Genomic DNA, 14,603 nt, shown 5'->3' with positions numbered 1-14,603 from the left:
AATACCAACTGGGTCAGGAACGCACCGATAAGCATATTGAGCTTCTCCAAAAAAATGGTATGAGGACGGGCGGAACAGGCTCCGGTGAAGTTGGTTGCACAGGACCGAAGCCCTGTAGTGCCCACTCCACTACCAGCTGCATTCGATGCTCCAGCTACTCCTCGAACGCTGCCGATGCCAACACAGACTGGGAGGAAGGAAGGATGGCCAGATCTTTGTTGGACCCATGAGGGGGGATAGGCAACTGGCACCAGGACCAGAGGAGACAGTTGCGGACCCTGGACATCAATGGAGGATGGATGCTCCTTGCCAAGGGGTCGCTTCGGGGCATCGCGACAAAAGCCGGGGTATCCCCCTGCCCGGCACCATTTGACTGGGACCGGTGCAGATGCTTCTTAGGCTTCCCTCAATGCTCAGCCTGGTCCTTCTCCAGTGCAGAGGTAGGCGATGATGAAACCAGTGTCCTTGGACCAGAGGAGATCGAAAATGTTCAGTCTCTGGCACCCATAGCTAGCAGCGACCTTGATGGAACCGATGGGCCTGCCAATGTTGATGGAAAGGAGTCCATTGGTGTGGCTGAGGTCCTTTGATACAGATGGCTTGGACTTCTTTGACCCGAAGAGCTGATCCATCTTGTCAAGTCGAAGCCGATGTCACTTTGGGGTCATATGGGCGCACAAACAAGAACCACAGACATCATGTGTTGCCCCCAGGCAGAGGATGAATACTTCATGTGGATCAGTAATCAACATGATCTTTGGGCACTGGGGACATCAGCGAAAGCTTGACACGACCATGACAGGGTGAAACAAAAGGGTAGGGTGGAACGATGGCCAGTGGGCACCGAGGCACTGTCACCACAGAGGGAACCAACCACGAAATGAAACTTACCTGAAATACCAAAAACTCTAACTGGAGACACAGAGGCGGACCCAGTGACAGACCAAAGAAAAGGATCGCAAAAAAATGAAGTTTTCCCACAAAGTAAAGCCAAGTTTTTACAGCTCAAACCGTGAGGCCCATACCTCTGTGGGGAAAAAAAAAAAGTGAAGAGAGACTCCACGTGGACACATGAAATAGGGCATTCTGTGCATGCTCAGTGTGCCTAGTCAAAGTTTTCCACATCAGGCTCCATCTGATGTCACTCATGTGCGAGGACTATCATTCTGCTTGTCCTCTGAGAACACCTTTTTTCTGTTGATCATTCCTCTCCCTATTCATCCAAGCATTGTTCTGGGATTTGCCATTGCCTTATCCACCTGCGTGACTACCTTAAAATCATCAGACACAATCACCCCCAGATCTCACGCTTTTGTGCATAGAAAAACTTTACCCCCTTAGATTTTTACAGTCTAAACACAATTCTGGGGATTTTTTTTTTTTTTTTAGAATTAAATCTTAGTTGCCAAACTCGAGACAATTCCCTAAGCTTTGGTAGCTCATGTTTTCCATACCTTCCTTCTATCCTGTTGCAGATTTTGGCATCATCTGCAAAAAGACAAACATTTCCCCGATAATCCTTCCACAATATTTCTCACAAAAATGCTGAAAAGAACCAGTCCAAGGATCTATTCCTGTAGTACAAGGCTAGTTAATTCTGGCTCTTCAGAGTGTATTCCATTTTTCACCTCCCACTCAACTAATTTCTAACACAGTCACTCTAGGGTCTATACCAAGGGTGCTCAATTTATTCCAAAGTAGGAAAAAGAATGTCTAAGCTCAGAACTCATCTCCAAGCAAACACACAGGCCGATACAGTACTGTTAGCCTGCTCTGGGACGCGCGTTTCCCCTTAACCCTTATTCAGTAAAGGGAGGAAAACGCGCGTCCAACCCGCGGCACCTAATAGCGCCCTCAACATGCAAATGCATGTTGATGGCCCTATTAGGTATGCGCGCGGGATACAGAAAGTAAAATGTGCAGCCAAGCCGTACATTTTACTTTCAGAAATTAGCGCCGACCTTTGGGTCGGCGCTAATTTCTTCCGGCGCCGGGAAAGTTCACAGAAAAGCAGTAAAAACTGCTTTTCTGTGCACCCTCCGACTTAATATCGCTATGATATTAAGTCGGAGGTCCCGAAAAGTAAAAAGAAAAAAAAAAAATTTTTGAATTCGGCCCGTGGCTATCAGGCCGAAAACCGGACACTCAATTTTGCCGGCGTCCGGTTTCCGAGCCCATGGCTATCAGCGGGCTCGAGAACTGATGCCGGCAAAATTGAGCGTCAGCTGTCAAACACGCTGACAGCCGCCGCTCCTGTCAAAAAGGAGGCGCTAGAGACGCACTAATATCCCTAGCGCCTCCTTTTCCCCGTTTTTACTGCGTCACCTAATTTAAATAGAGAATCGCACGCACCGGCGAAGGGCTGGTGCGCGCGCCGGGAGAGCGGGCGTTCGTCCGCTCTCCCGCGGACTTTACTGTATCGGCCCGACAGAAAGATAGTGCAGGAGAGAGATTGTTGAGACACTCATGATGTTTTGGCATAAGCTGAAAAGCTTGCATGAAGGTCTATGGTTTAAAGAAGTTTTACCCAAGAAAGACTTTTGAAAAACAACACACACATACCTTTCGTATAATCTTCCAACAAGAGGTTGAAGTGACCTAGCTGACAAAAGAAATCAGACTCGACTTTTCCTTCAGATTTCAGGACCACAGATTCATAGTATCGAACGGCCTGGAAAAAAAAAAGGAAGAGATCTCCCCTTACTTAGTATTCATTTTATTCAGTAAAACTTATTAAAAAATAAAATAAATGCTCAAAGTAAAAAAAAAAAAAAAAAAAAGCTCCTTAAGATTAATTTAAAATCTGCATCAAGTAAGAACATAGGAAGTGCCATGCTGTGTCAGACTAAAGATTCAATGAGCCCAACATCCTGTCTCAGAAAGTGGCCAATCCAGAAGTTATCTGGAAGATCCATTTCTGGTTGCACACTTCCAAGGATAAGCAGTGATTTTCATCAAATCAACTTGATTAATAGTAACACAGAAACAGGAAGATAGAAAGAAAATTATGGCAGGATGGTCAAATGCAGTCCTGAAGATCCACAAACAGGCCTATTCTCAGGATATCCATAATAAATACATTTCCATATAAAATAGAGGCAATCTCTCATGCATATTCACTGTGGATAAACTGAAAGACAGACCTGAGAGGCTCCCGAGGACTGGAGTTGGCCACACCAACCACACAGCCTACACAGTCTGTCCATCCACGCCAACTGTTCTGCTCTACAATCCCTACCACTCCCATCAAAGATCCCCTGTGCTTGTTCCATGCTTTCTTAGATTCATATACTGTCCTTGTCTCCACCACCTCCATTAGATGGAGTATGCAACCACCACCCTTTTCTGTAAAGAAAAACATCCTTAGGTTATTTCTGAGCCTAACCCCTTTCATCCTCATCCCATGATCCTTCAATCCAGAGCTGCTTTTACACTGAAAGAAGCCTGTCTTCTATTGATACATTTTGAGGTATTTAAATTATCTCTCTATCCCACCTTTCTTCTAGATCAATGTTTCTCAATGGTCCGTGGACCGGCACTGGTCCATGGCAGCAATTCTGCCGGTCCACAGAGCAACAGTGATTGCAAGAGGACCTCTCATGATTTTAAAGACCTCTATCATATCCCCCCCCTCAGCCATCTCTTCTCCAAGCTGAACAGCCCTAACCTCTTCAGCCTTTCCTCATAAGGGAGCTGTTCTATTCCCTTTATCATTTTGGTCGCTCTTCTCTGTACCGTCTCCATCGCAACTGTATCTTTTTTGAGATGCAGTGACCAGAATTGTACACAGTATTCAAGGTGCGGTCTCACCATGGAGCGATACAGAGGCATTATTACATTTTCCGTTTTGTTAACCATTCCCTTCTTAATTCCTAACATTGTTTGCTTTTTTGACTGCTGCAGCACACTGAGCTGACTATTTCAAAGTATTATTCGCTATGATGCCTAGATCTTTTTCCTGGGTGGTAACTCCTAATATGGAACCTAACATCATGTAACTACAGCAAGGGTTATTTTTTCCTATATGCATGGTGGCCATTTTGAAAAACACTGTAAGAGATTCATTTAATTGGAAACAAAAAAAAACTTGTTTTAGCAGGACACATTATCCTTCCACAAATAGTTATTCACCCGAGTTTATTCACTTTCTCTATCAAGCTTTCGATACCTTACAAAAGCAGAACGATAGGAAGCCTCCATAATAAATACACAAAAGTAGTCTGATCCTTTGCTGCTACTTTTCAGCTAAGTAACCAAAGAGATCAAGAACTGGATAAGAATTTGGAAGTTCATTACATACCTTAGACCTATCTAATGGGGATTTTGTAGAATTCTTAAGGGGAAGTGACTGATTCCCTGGAAGAAGGGGATGATAATTCAGTAATCTGTCTATTCCGTAAGGATGAAATTGTGCTGATCTCACAAGTGAATACTACACTAAGACTTACTGAAAGTAAGGTGGACTCTGACCTGGGATGCAATAACTGAAGGTACATGTAAGCCTTCCACTTCCTTCCCCCTTCCATTCAGAAATTGAGAACATGGTATTACAGAAAGGGAATCTCCAGAATCTGGTTTAAAGCGCATAAGACATTTCCCGTCTATAGCAGGGCTGAATTAGCCATGCTGTCGTGGGTCTGTCAGTCTAGCGTCAGAGGCGGAGCTTGTCAAAGCTGATATAGAGTTGTGCTCTGTGCGGCTGCGCTTGTGTTCCCACGCAGAAAGACAACTTCTCCTCAGTCTGTCTTTTCTGCGAGCGGGAAAGCACGCGGAGCATCGACACTCCTCAGTTTTCTTGTCAAAAAGTAGTTAAAACTTTCTTCAACTTCGTCGGTAGGATGCCAAAAATGCACTTCATGCCGCGCCCATAGGGATTCAAACCATGCGTGTGCGGGAAAATAATGTCCATAATGGATGGACATGAGCCTGTTATATCTACCTAGGCCCCGACCATGATCAAACACTGTGGTCGGATGTCGCCGAGGGTGCAGAGGCAGAGAGGCTTTGAATTTCCCTATCAGGTTCCTATGCCCCCCCCCCCCCCCCCTACGGAAGCTCACTCTTCCGCGGGGCCGAGGCCGAAGCAAGTCCCTTCTGTTAGAAGGTCGACTTCATTAGAACCTGCTGTCTTTCTGAAGGAACGACACAGGAGAAAATCAAAAGGATCGACGCATGACCGTGCAGCCTCGGCTGAGGCCACTGATGTGTTGAATCGAGGACGCTCACCAACCAAAAGCATTGATCGACCCAGTAATGCGCCGCCAACAACACCTGCGTCTACACATTCGAAACAGGCATTGGAAAAGATTCAAGTGCATCGATCGAAGCACCACCCAAAGCAAGGTTCGACGCAACCGTCGATGCACAATTCGAAGCATCCTCGGGCGCCACAACCGACGCAATCTCTGACGCATTCTTCTACTCAAGGTCAGCTTCCAACACCGATGCAAATTCTGACGCACAAGTCGAAGCAATCGATACATCCTGTAAGACAATTGGGAGTACACCCTTCCACTCATTCTGCAATAGGGGGTGAAAAATTCTTACTTAAGAGATCATCACAGCATATGAATATGGTTCCAGCATAGAGGCCTTCTACATCTCCAGAACCAGGGGAACCTATACTTTTATTTATTTAAAATCTTTTTTATACCGTCAAGTTATATACCATCACAACGATTTACAGATAGGCACGTATAGTAATGTACAAATTGTATTAGGTAATATTTCTATGAGAGTGCCAGTAAAGTTCTGGTTACATAGTTTCAATTATAAAGAATCTTTGATGAATGCCATGAATCTTGTCCAATTATATGTGGAAAGATTTACCTTAGATTTATTCTTTTAGTATTGTGTATTTTAATTAAAACTAGCGGTGAAATAGTAACATAACAAAATATGCACATATTTTAATTACATGCTGTGTGTTGATGTTCTGCTGCCTGCTTTATTTTTCCTATTCTCCGTTCTCTTTGTAAATTGCTTGTTTGAAAAGCCATGTTTTTAAACTTTTTAAAAAAAAGTTTGAAATTTTTCTGCTATCTAATTTCAAGGGGCATGGTGTTCCATAGTATTGGTCCCGATAATGATAGTGCCCTCTCTCTAACGTGGGTCAGTCTTGCTGTCCTAACTGAAGGGATAGTTAGGAGGGCTTTGTTGGCTGATCTGAGATTTCTCTGAGGGACATGCACGCACAGTGCTGGGTTCAGCCACTCCGCATTTTCTTCATTAATTTGTGAATTGTACATAGTGTTTTTTGTAATGTATCCTTTGCACTATGGGTAGCCAGTGTAATTCTGCTAGGGTTTCAGTAATGTGATCACTTTTCTTTTTACCGGTAAGTATTCTTGCAGCAGAGTTTTGTAAAATTTGGAGTGGTCTTATAGTTGTGTATGGTAATCCCAATAACAGTGTGTTGCAATAGTCTGTGCTAGCAAATATTAGTGCTTATAAAATTGTTCGAAAGTTTGTTGGTGTTAATAACGGTTTTAGCCTCCTGAGGGCCATTAGTTTGGCGTAGCCAACTTTTACTTTTAGAGATACATGTTTCAGGTTTAGTTCCGTGCCAGTAATTACACCGACGTTCCGTACTTTCTCGGCTAGTTCTACTTTCTGATTATTTTTTAGCATAATTGGATTTTGGATAATCTCAATGCTTTTTCATTCTAAATGTAGGAATTCCGTTTTTTCAATATTAATAACTATCTCCATTTGGTTTAGTAGGTGTTTGATTTATCTCTAAGTACATGTTCACTCGATATTACAACCACAGGGCCACATTATACATGTTGTATAATCGCCCATTTTGTCAGATGTCAAAGACCTGGTCAGAGTATCTTCATACTCGCCTTCATCCTCTTCATCACAGGAAATATTTTCTGACATTTCCTCTGTTTCCAAACGAAGACAGGCCTTACCTCACCTACAAGACCTTTGATAAAGCGTCATCAACTACATCAAATTACACAGGTACACAAGCACCAACCAGACAAGAGTAATGCGATTCCTTGTCCACCTTGCCAGCCCTCTCCAACTCCATTGCAACCACAAATTCCTGAAGGGGCTCAACAGGAGATAGCCCAATTTTCTATGGCTTTTTCAGGTTTTTTAGCCTTCCTACAACTAGGATTTGCTAATCCTCAACCACTACCTATCAGCCCGGAAGGAGAAGCTCTACCAATTCCATCACCAGAGTAACCACTTCCACACCCCCTGCCAGGAGATGACCCCAGAATAATTCCACCTGTTACCCCTCAACCTACAACGCCCATACCGGTTTGCTCCCCTCTGCTGCCAAACCAGCTGGATTCCGATCCATCATCACCTGACTCAACGACCAGATATCCATCCGACCCGCCAGAAGGTCCTCAGGAACCTTATTCACCTCCTGAGGATCTCACGTACCCCAAATCCATTGATAAGGTGGGCTCGGTGTTAAAGGTAGAGGTGCATAAGCAACCGGATCCACGATCTGAGACTATGGGTCTGTTAAAAATCTTCGATTTCCCATCAGATCCATCGGCGTTACCATCACACAAGGTCTTAGACTCTGTGCTGGAAAGATCTTGGGAGATGCCGTTTACAATCATGCCAGTATCGAGGAATACAGATATAAAATTTAGAATGCAGCAATCTCTGTTCTATTCGTCCACTCAGTTGCCACATACATCTACAGTTGTAGAGTCAGCATTGCAAAGAGCCAAGAAAACCAGGCTAGATTAAAATACACTACCAGGTAGGGACAAACAAACTACTAGATGATTTTGGGGAAAAAACCTTCCAGTCTGCGATGTTGGGTGCATGCATACATCAGCACCAATTCTATATAGTGCAATATTTGTATGGAGTCATTGCAACAACTTAAGGCACTCCTACCGGACACAGATTTAACATCTCAACCATTACAACCTATACAAGACATGGAGGAAGAAATCAGACACCTTCTTAGATCAGTATATGAAACCTTTGAAGCATCTTCCAGGACTTCAGAGACAGCAACTGGGGCAAGACGTATGGCGTGGCTAAAAGCTAGCGCCATACGCGAAGATGTCCACGATAAAATGGCCAATCTTCCCTGTCATGGAGATAACCTTTTTGGGGATTGCCTACAGGACACAGTAGCTCAACTAAAGGAGCAGAATGTGGCAGTGCAGGCACTAACATCAGCCAACACTTATGGCGCCTTCTCCCATAGGTACTTCGCACCGATGAGGAGAGGGCCTTACCACAGGTGACCATACCGCTCCTATACACCTTACAGGCCTCCCCCTTATACCCAACCCCCCATGCAATAGCCTCAACATCAACAACGTAGAGGCAAACCACGTAATCAACATCAGAAAGGTCAAGCAAACGGCTACCACTACAAAGCCATCAACTTTTTAAACTTAGCAGGGCCACACACCCCCCCCACCCCCCTCACAAGTAAGAGGAAGACTCACAGCATTCCAACAGGTTTGGTCAATGATAACATCCAACCGATGGGTCCTGGAAATAATAACACAAGGTTACCAATTACACTTCCTCTCCAAGCCTTCCCTGCCACATCTCAATTCCACCAAGAGCATATGCTCCAACCACCTTCAGCTGGCAGAGGAGATTACAACCCTACTAGACCAACATGCGATCCGAGTCTTACTATCCAGACTCCGCAATACCGGTTTTTATTCCCCATATTTCTTGATCCCAAAGAAATCTGGAGGCCTCAGACCAATTTTGGACTTACGCGACCTCAACAAATAGCTAGTCAGGGAAAAGTTCAAGATGGTTTCTTTAAAATCTGTTCTCCCCCTCCTTCAACCCAACGATTAGATGTGTTTGTTAGACCTGAAGGATACTTACACCCACATTGCAATGCACCCCTCTTCGTGGAAATACCTTTGTTTACATCAAAGGTTCTTCCCTTTTGGCCTCTCCGCAGCACCAAGAGTATTCACAAAATGCATGGCAGTGGTAGTGGGCCCACCTTCGACAACAGGGAATACAAATATTTCCCTACCTGGACGATTGGCTTCTAGTAGCTTCAGATCAAAACACCCTGCTGCTTCACCTACAGTAGACCATCTCCTGTCTCCAAAACCTAGGCCTCATTGTAAACTACAAAAAGTCAAGTTTGCATCCCTCCCGCACACTTCAGTTCATAGGAGCACTCTTGGACACAACGAGAAACAGAGTGTTTCTACCACGGGACAGGCGGCTAAGCTCTGCAAAAACTTACCAGGGGGCTACGTGCCACAACCAACCTAACAGCCTGCTAAATATTGACAGTATTGGGACATATGGTGGCATCAATTCTTATGATTCCAAATGCTCATCTTCACATATGCTGACTCCAATGGGATTTTAAGAGACAATGGAAACAACATTTGCAATCCTTGTCTCAAAAAATCAACTTAACTTCCAACATGATAGTAGACTTGGATTGGTGGTTGAAACCACACATACTTCAGAAGGGAGCACTCTTCACTCTACCCCCGCACAATATCGTCCTCACTACAGACGCGTCCCACAAAGGATGGGGAGCACACCTAGATCACCTTCAGACTCAAGGTTTTTGGACCCCACAGGAGCAGTCCTATCAAATCAACTCCTAGAGCAGTGATGGCTAACCTATGACACGCGTGTCAGAGGTGACACGTTGAGACTTTTTGCTGACACGCGCAGCGTTTCGTCGACTATCGGGAATTTTTTTTTTCCGGCTGCGCCGACCCTTTAAAATTTATTTTTTAGTATTCCCCCCCCCCATACCCCCAGGCGCAGGGAGGCTCATGCGGCGCAGCGATAGGCAGGGCCGTGGTGAGGCTCACGTCACCACAGCCCGAAGAAAAAGATCGCATTTAAACGCACTGATGCTCCTACTCCTTCCTGGCTGTGCGGCCCCCGGAAGTAAATGTTGCCGGAGCCGTGTGGGCAGGAAGGAGGAGAAGCATCTGCGCGTGCAGAAGAGGAGCAGCGCTTACAGGCCACCGCAAATCCCAAGTCGCAGTGGCCTGAGAAGAGGAAGAGGCCCGGTAGCCGGGCCGCCGCGGCCCGAGAAGATCGGAGCCGCTGCAGAGCCCATCCTGAGGCGACCCTCGAAGAGGAGGCCCAGAGGTGAGAGAGAGGCTGAGGGTCTGTAGAGGGTGTGTGTGTATGCGTGTATGAGATGAGTTGAGAGATTGTGTTTGAGAGTGAGGACCTGAATGCTTGCAGAGACGGCATGTGCTTGAGCAAGACAGCATGTGGGAGAGAGAGAGAGCCTGTGTGTGTGTGAGTCAGACAGCATGTGCCAGTGAGAGACTGTGTGTATGAATGATTGTATGAGAGAGAGCATGTGACAGTGAGAGCCTGTGTGTATATGAGAGAGAGAAATGCATGTGAGAATGAGAACCTATGTGTTTGAGGGAAGAAGATGGAGAGAAAAGAAACAGAAAAAAAAAGACAATATAAAAGGAATTGGCAAAAAAAAATAAGAAAGGGAAGGTGGGAAAAAAAGAGCCTGTGACCAACCAATTAGAAAACTAAGATCAGACAGCAAAGGCAAAAAAAAAATAAAAAAAAAATTACTTTTTAGTGATTGGCACATGTAATCTTTGGGAATGTGCAAGAATAGCACTTTCTCTATGCGGATCTCACAATGTACGAGATCAGCATGGAGAAAGTGGAAGCCTATGGGGCCTGCACAGAGCAGGCAGCAGAATAGGCTTCAGTGTCAGTAGCAGCAATTGGCACCTCCCCAATAGCCATGTGGCAGCAGTGACAGTGGCAGCAGAGGAGTGAGAGAGGTTCCGAGGTTGCTGGCAAAAGAGAGGGGGGTCTGCCTTTAGTGTGTGCATGTGTATGAATGGGACTCTGGCTGGGGGTGTATGTGTGTGAATGCATGGGTGCCTGCCTGGGGGTCTGTGTGTGTGAGAATGAATGTGGGCATGCCTGGGAGATGGGGAGAAAGTGGTGTGAAAATGAATGGGAGCCAATAAAAGAAACCGACTGACAGATGAAGTTTGTAACGCTTGCTTGGGCTTGAAGGTACGAAATACCAACCTTCAATTGAAGATTTAGCCAATGAAATTCAGCAACAAAAAAGTCACTAAGCAGGTAAGGTAAAGAATTATTTGTTTTTGCTTTATTAATAAATACAGTGCATATATTAAAATTATAACTTTTGTTATTAATTAGAGCTACAAATATCACAAAATTATGGATTTTTCTAGAAGTGACACACCACCCGAATTATGCTCGGTTTTTTTATGAATTTTGACACACTGAGCTCAAAAGGTTGGCCATCACTGTCCTAGAGCTCTGAGTGATCTGCTACGCCCTCTCCACATTCCTTACACAACTGTGGGGAAAAAGAGTCATGATATACACGGACAATCAAGTAGCCATGTTTTAAATAAACAAACAAACAAGGTGGATCCAGTTCATGGATACTCTGCAAGAAAGCACTACTGATATGGGATTGGGCAACTCATCACTCAATCCATCTACAAGCCACTTACCTCCCAGGCATAGCCAACACACGGGCGGACAAGTTGAGCCGAATCTTTCACCATCACGAATGGTCTCTGGACCAGCAAGTAGCCGACTACGTTTTCATGGACTAGGGGACACCTTCAATGGACCTTTTCGCCCCGGAACACAACAGGAAGGCTCCTCACTTCTGCTCTCTTTTTCCCAGCCAGCTTCAAACAGCTCAGGACGCCTTCTTGCTTCTATGGTCAGAAAGGCTAATGTATGCATTTCCTCCAATTCCGCTAATAACACGCAGTATTCAGTAATGCTTAGCAGAGGAAGCAGACCTATTACTCATTGCCCCAGCATGGCCAAGACAAACGTGGTATGCATACCTCCTTCATCTCTCCATCGCTCCAGCCATATCCTTACCCAACAGAGCGGGTCTGCTCCTGCACCCAATGCAAGACTCTCTCCACCTCACAGCACAGAGATTGAACGGGAAATATTAATACAGCAGGGAATATCGGAAGACTCTCAAAAAGGTTTTATTGGCGGCTAGGAAACCTTCTACAAGAAAATCGTGCCAATTCAAATGGAGATGATATGAATCATGGTGCTCCACAAACCATTACGATCCATTCGCTTGTACACCGATACGTTTGCTGGATTACCTATTCTCCATCCATATGGCGGGACTGACAACCATTTTGGTCAGGGTACATCTCAGTGCCATTATGGCCTACCATAAGCCCCAACAAAACAACCAGAGCTCCAAGTGCACTTTACAACGTAAATTATCCAGACAACTAAGCGCACAATAAATTTGATTTGGTCGTGGTTATAATAACTTCATTTATTTTAAATGGTGACTCCTTCTTTACATCCCACACAGATAAGGCATACAGTTTAACAGCAGTCCCCGACACGGTCCCGTGTTTCGCCTGTCGGCTGCTTCGGGGGGATTCTTAGTGTATCTATAACATAACAGTGACATTAAGACCAAATTCTAAACATAAAGGCTATCCGAAATTCAGACGAAATTCTGATGTCACATACCTTAGTGGTTACAATCTTACAGGTCTGCAGGAGCACAATGACTCTGCAGCACTAGCTCAATATAAACCTTCACTCTGACTATTTGGCGCGCAAAACGGCATTCAGCACAGATACCCGTGATTACCCAATTACCCAAAATTCCACAGAAGTCAGATCAAAGTCCCAAAAAGTCATTGTGTATATAGCTCCAGAACTCACAAAAAATGATGCCACTCCAATTCAGCATTAAGTCCATTAGGAGCTAAGGTGTTTAAACTAAAAATCCACTTCTGTTCCCTTTTAATTAGGATCGAGGAAAAATCACCTCCTCTACTCGGGTTCGATACCACGTCAATCACAAAAAAATGCAGTTCTTCTACTGAGTGTGGCACCTGAGCCCAGTGAGCTACCAAAGGTGCCATGTCTCTCCCTGTGTTTATATTAGACTTATGTTCAATTATCCTTGTCTTAACTTTTCTCATGGTTTTGCCTACATATAGCTTGTTACATGGACATTTAATGACGCAGACCATGAGAAAAGTTAAGACAAGGATAATCGAACATAAGTCTAATATAAACACGGATGGAAGGTCTGCCACCAAAAACTTGACATAGCAAGCCTTTGCTTTCTATAACAGCCACATGTGCTTGTTGCTTGAGAGTGCAGAGTAAGGAGCTTGTACTTAAATTCTTCATCATTGCTCCCTATTGCTGCTTTTCCCTCAATCCTGGCAATCACTGCCACCACCAATCCAAGCAATAAATGTTGCAGGCATGCTGCATTCAGCCCTGCCATGCCGCCACACCTCCCCCTCTCCCCCTCTTCTTGGAGTTTGTTTTTCTCAGTATGCTTGTTTATAATTTAGTCTCTTGTTCTGTATTAGATAAATCAGTCTGCATGTTTGACAGAGAGGAGGGATTGTGTTAACTAGGATGTAGATTCTGTGTAGGAATCTAGTGCAGTCTGGTTTCTTTGTTTTTTTCAATAGTAAGTGTACTGTGTTCATAGGTAAGGTTGTTGCCTTTCAAGTCCTGGGTGTTAGTACTCTTATGGTATGGCTGGTATGCTATATAATTTCTAAATGTCTTTTTAGCAGGTCTTCATGTTATTTCACAAAGTGGCTGGCAGGGAAGGCATTTTGAAGTACTCTTACTGAGGGTATATCAGAACTTGAATATATTTTTTGTATGGTGAATTGAAAGGGAAATTTTTCTAACTCTGTTCTCTATAAACTCCAAAAGAGGTCAGAACTTTGAGATTGACAGTGAAATGTATGAGTGTGTCTGTATTGAAAAGTTATGTGCTGCATATGCATATCAGTCCCACATTTCTCACTGATGCAGTAAGCAAAGATTTCCTAGTGTGTAGCAGATGGACTCAGGACCAATGGGTATAGTGTACTCCTGATAGCAGTTGGAGACAGAGTCAGATTTCAATCTGACATCAGCACTACATATACCCCTGCAGGAAGCTCTGCTCTTCAGTATTTCTCCGTCTCCATAGCAGTTTGGGACTCTACACATGCTTGCACAGCGTTAGAAAATCCAAACCCAAAAAAGAAAGAAAATTCCAAAATCTTACCTCTACAAGACCCCGCTCTCCTGCGGTGATACCTAAGGGTCCCTCCCCAAGTCAAGAATTCCTGAAGTGATTTCTGAGATCCCTCAGAGGTAAGCCTCGGTCCGGCAGCCAATTTCCGGCGTGGACAGCCCCCAGAAGGGAGCAGCTGAGAGGCAGCGGTGCAAGACCGAGCGCGGCAGTGAAGGTATTTTCCCTCTCCCCCCACAGCCGGAGACAGCCCGGCACGAGACCGGGAAGCACCGAGACAAGGTAAAGTAGAAAGCTTTAAGTCTCCAGTCTCCGAGGCTCGGATAGCCGCACAGATCGCCCGTCTGCCCCATTGGATTGAGCATCCCCTTCCAGGCTAGACCCCAATCCAGCTCGAGGGTCCTTCCACATCGAGACCCTCCGGGGGGGGGGGGGGGTCGCCATCTTAATCTCGTGGTACTATTTCCCCCCTTGATCACCATACTGTCCGCCTAACTGAGCTGTGTGCACAGCGGCGAGCCGGGTGCATAACATAGTCGCGCGCACAGCGAGGCGCGCGCATAGGTGCCGGGCGCACAAGTTCAGC

The 14,603-nt window shown here is 45.1% G+C and overlaps 1 protein-coding gene across 1 annotated transcript in view; it reads right to left on the bottom strand.

Annotated features, from left to right (window-relative positions):
* The window catches only part of LOC115092515 (lysine-specific demethylase 6A-like), a 716,945-nt gene that overhangs the window by 667,969 nt on the left and 34,373 nt on the right, over positions 1-14,603 (bottom strand). The window contains 1 exon segment of the mRNA XM_029603412.1: positions 2,563-2,671. Within this exon segment, the coding sequence (XP_029459272.1) occupies positions 2,563-2,671 (109 nt within the window).

Source organism: Rhinatrema bivittatum, chromosome 5, assembly GCF_901001135.1.
Source record: "Rhinatrema bivittatum chromosome 5, aRhiBiv1.1, whole genome shotgun sequence".
NCBI lineage: Eukaryota > Metazoa > Chordata > Amphibia > Gymnophiona > Rhinatrematidae > Rhinatrema > Rhinatrema bivittatum.
This window is presented reverse-complemented; position numbering and strand designations above follow the sequence as displayed.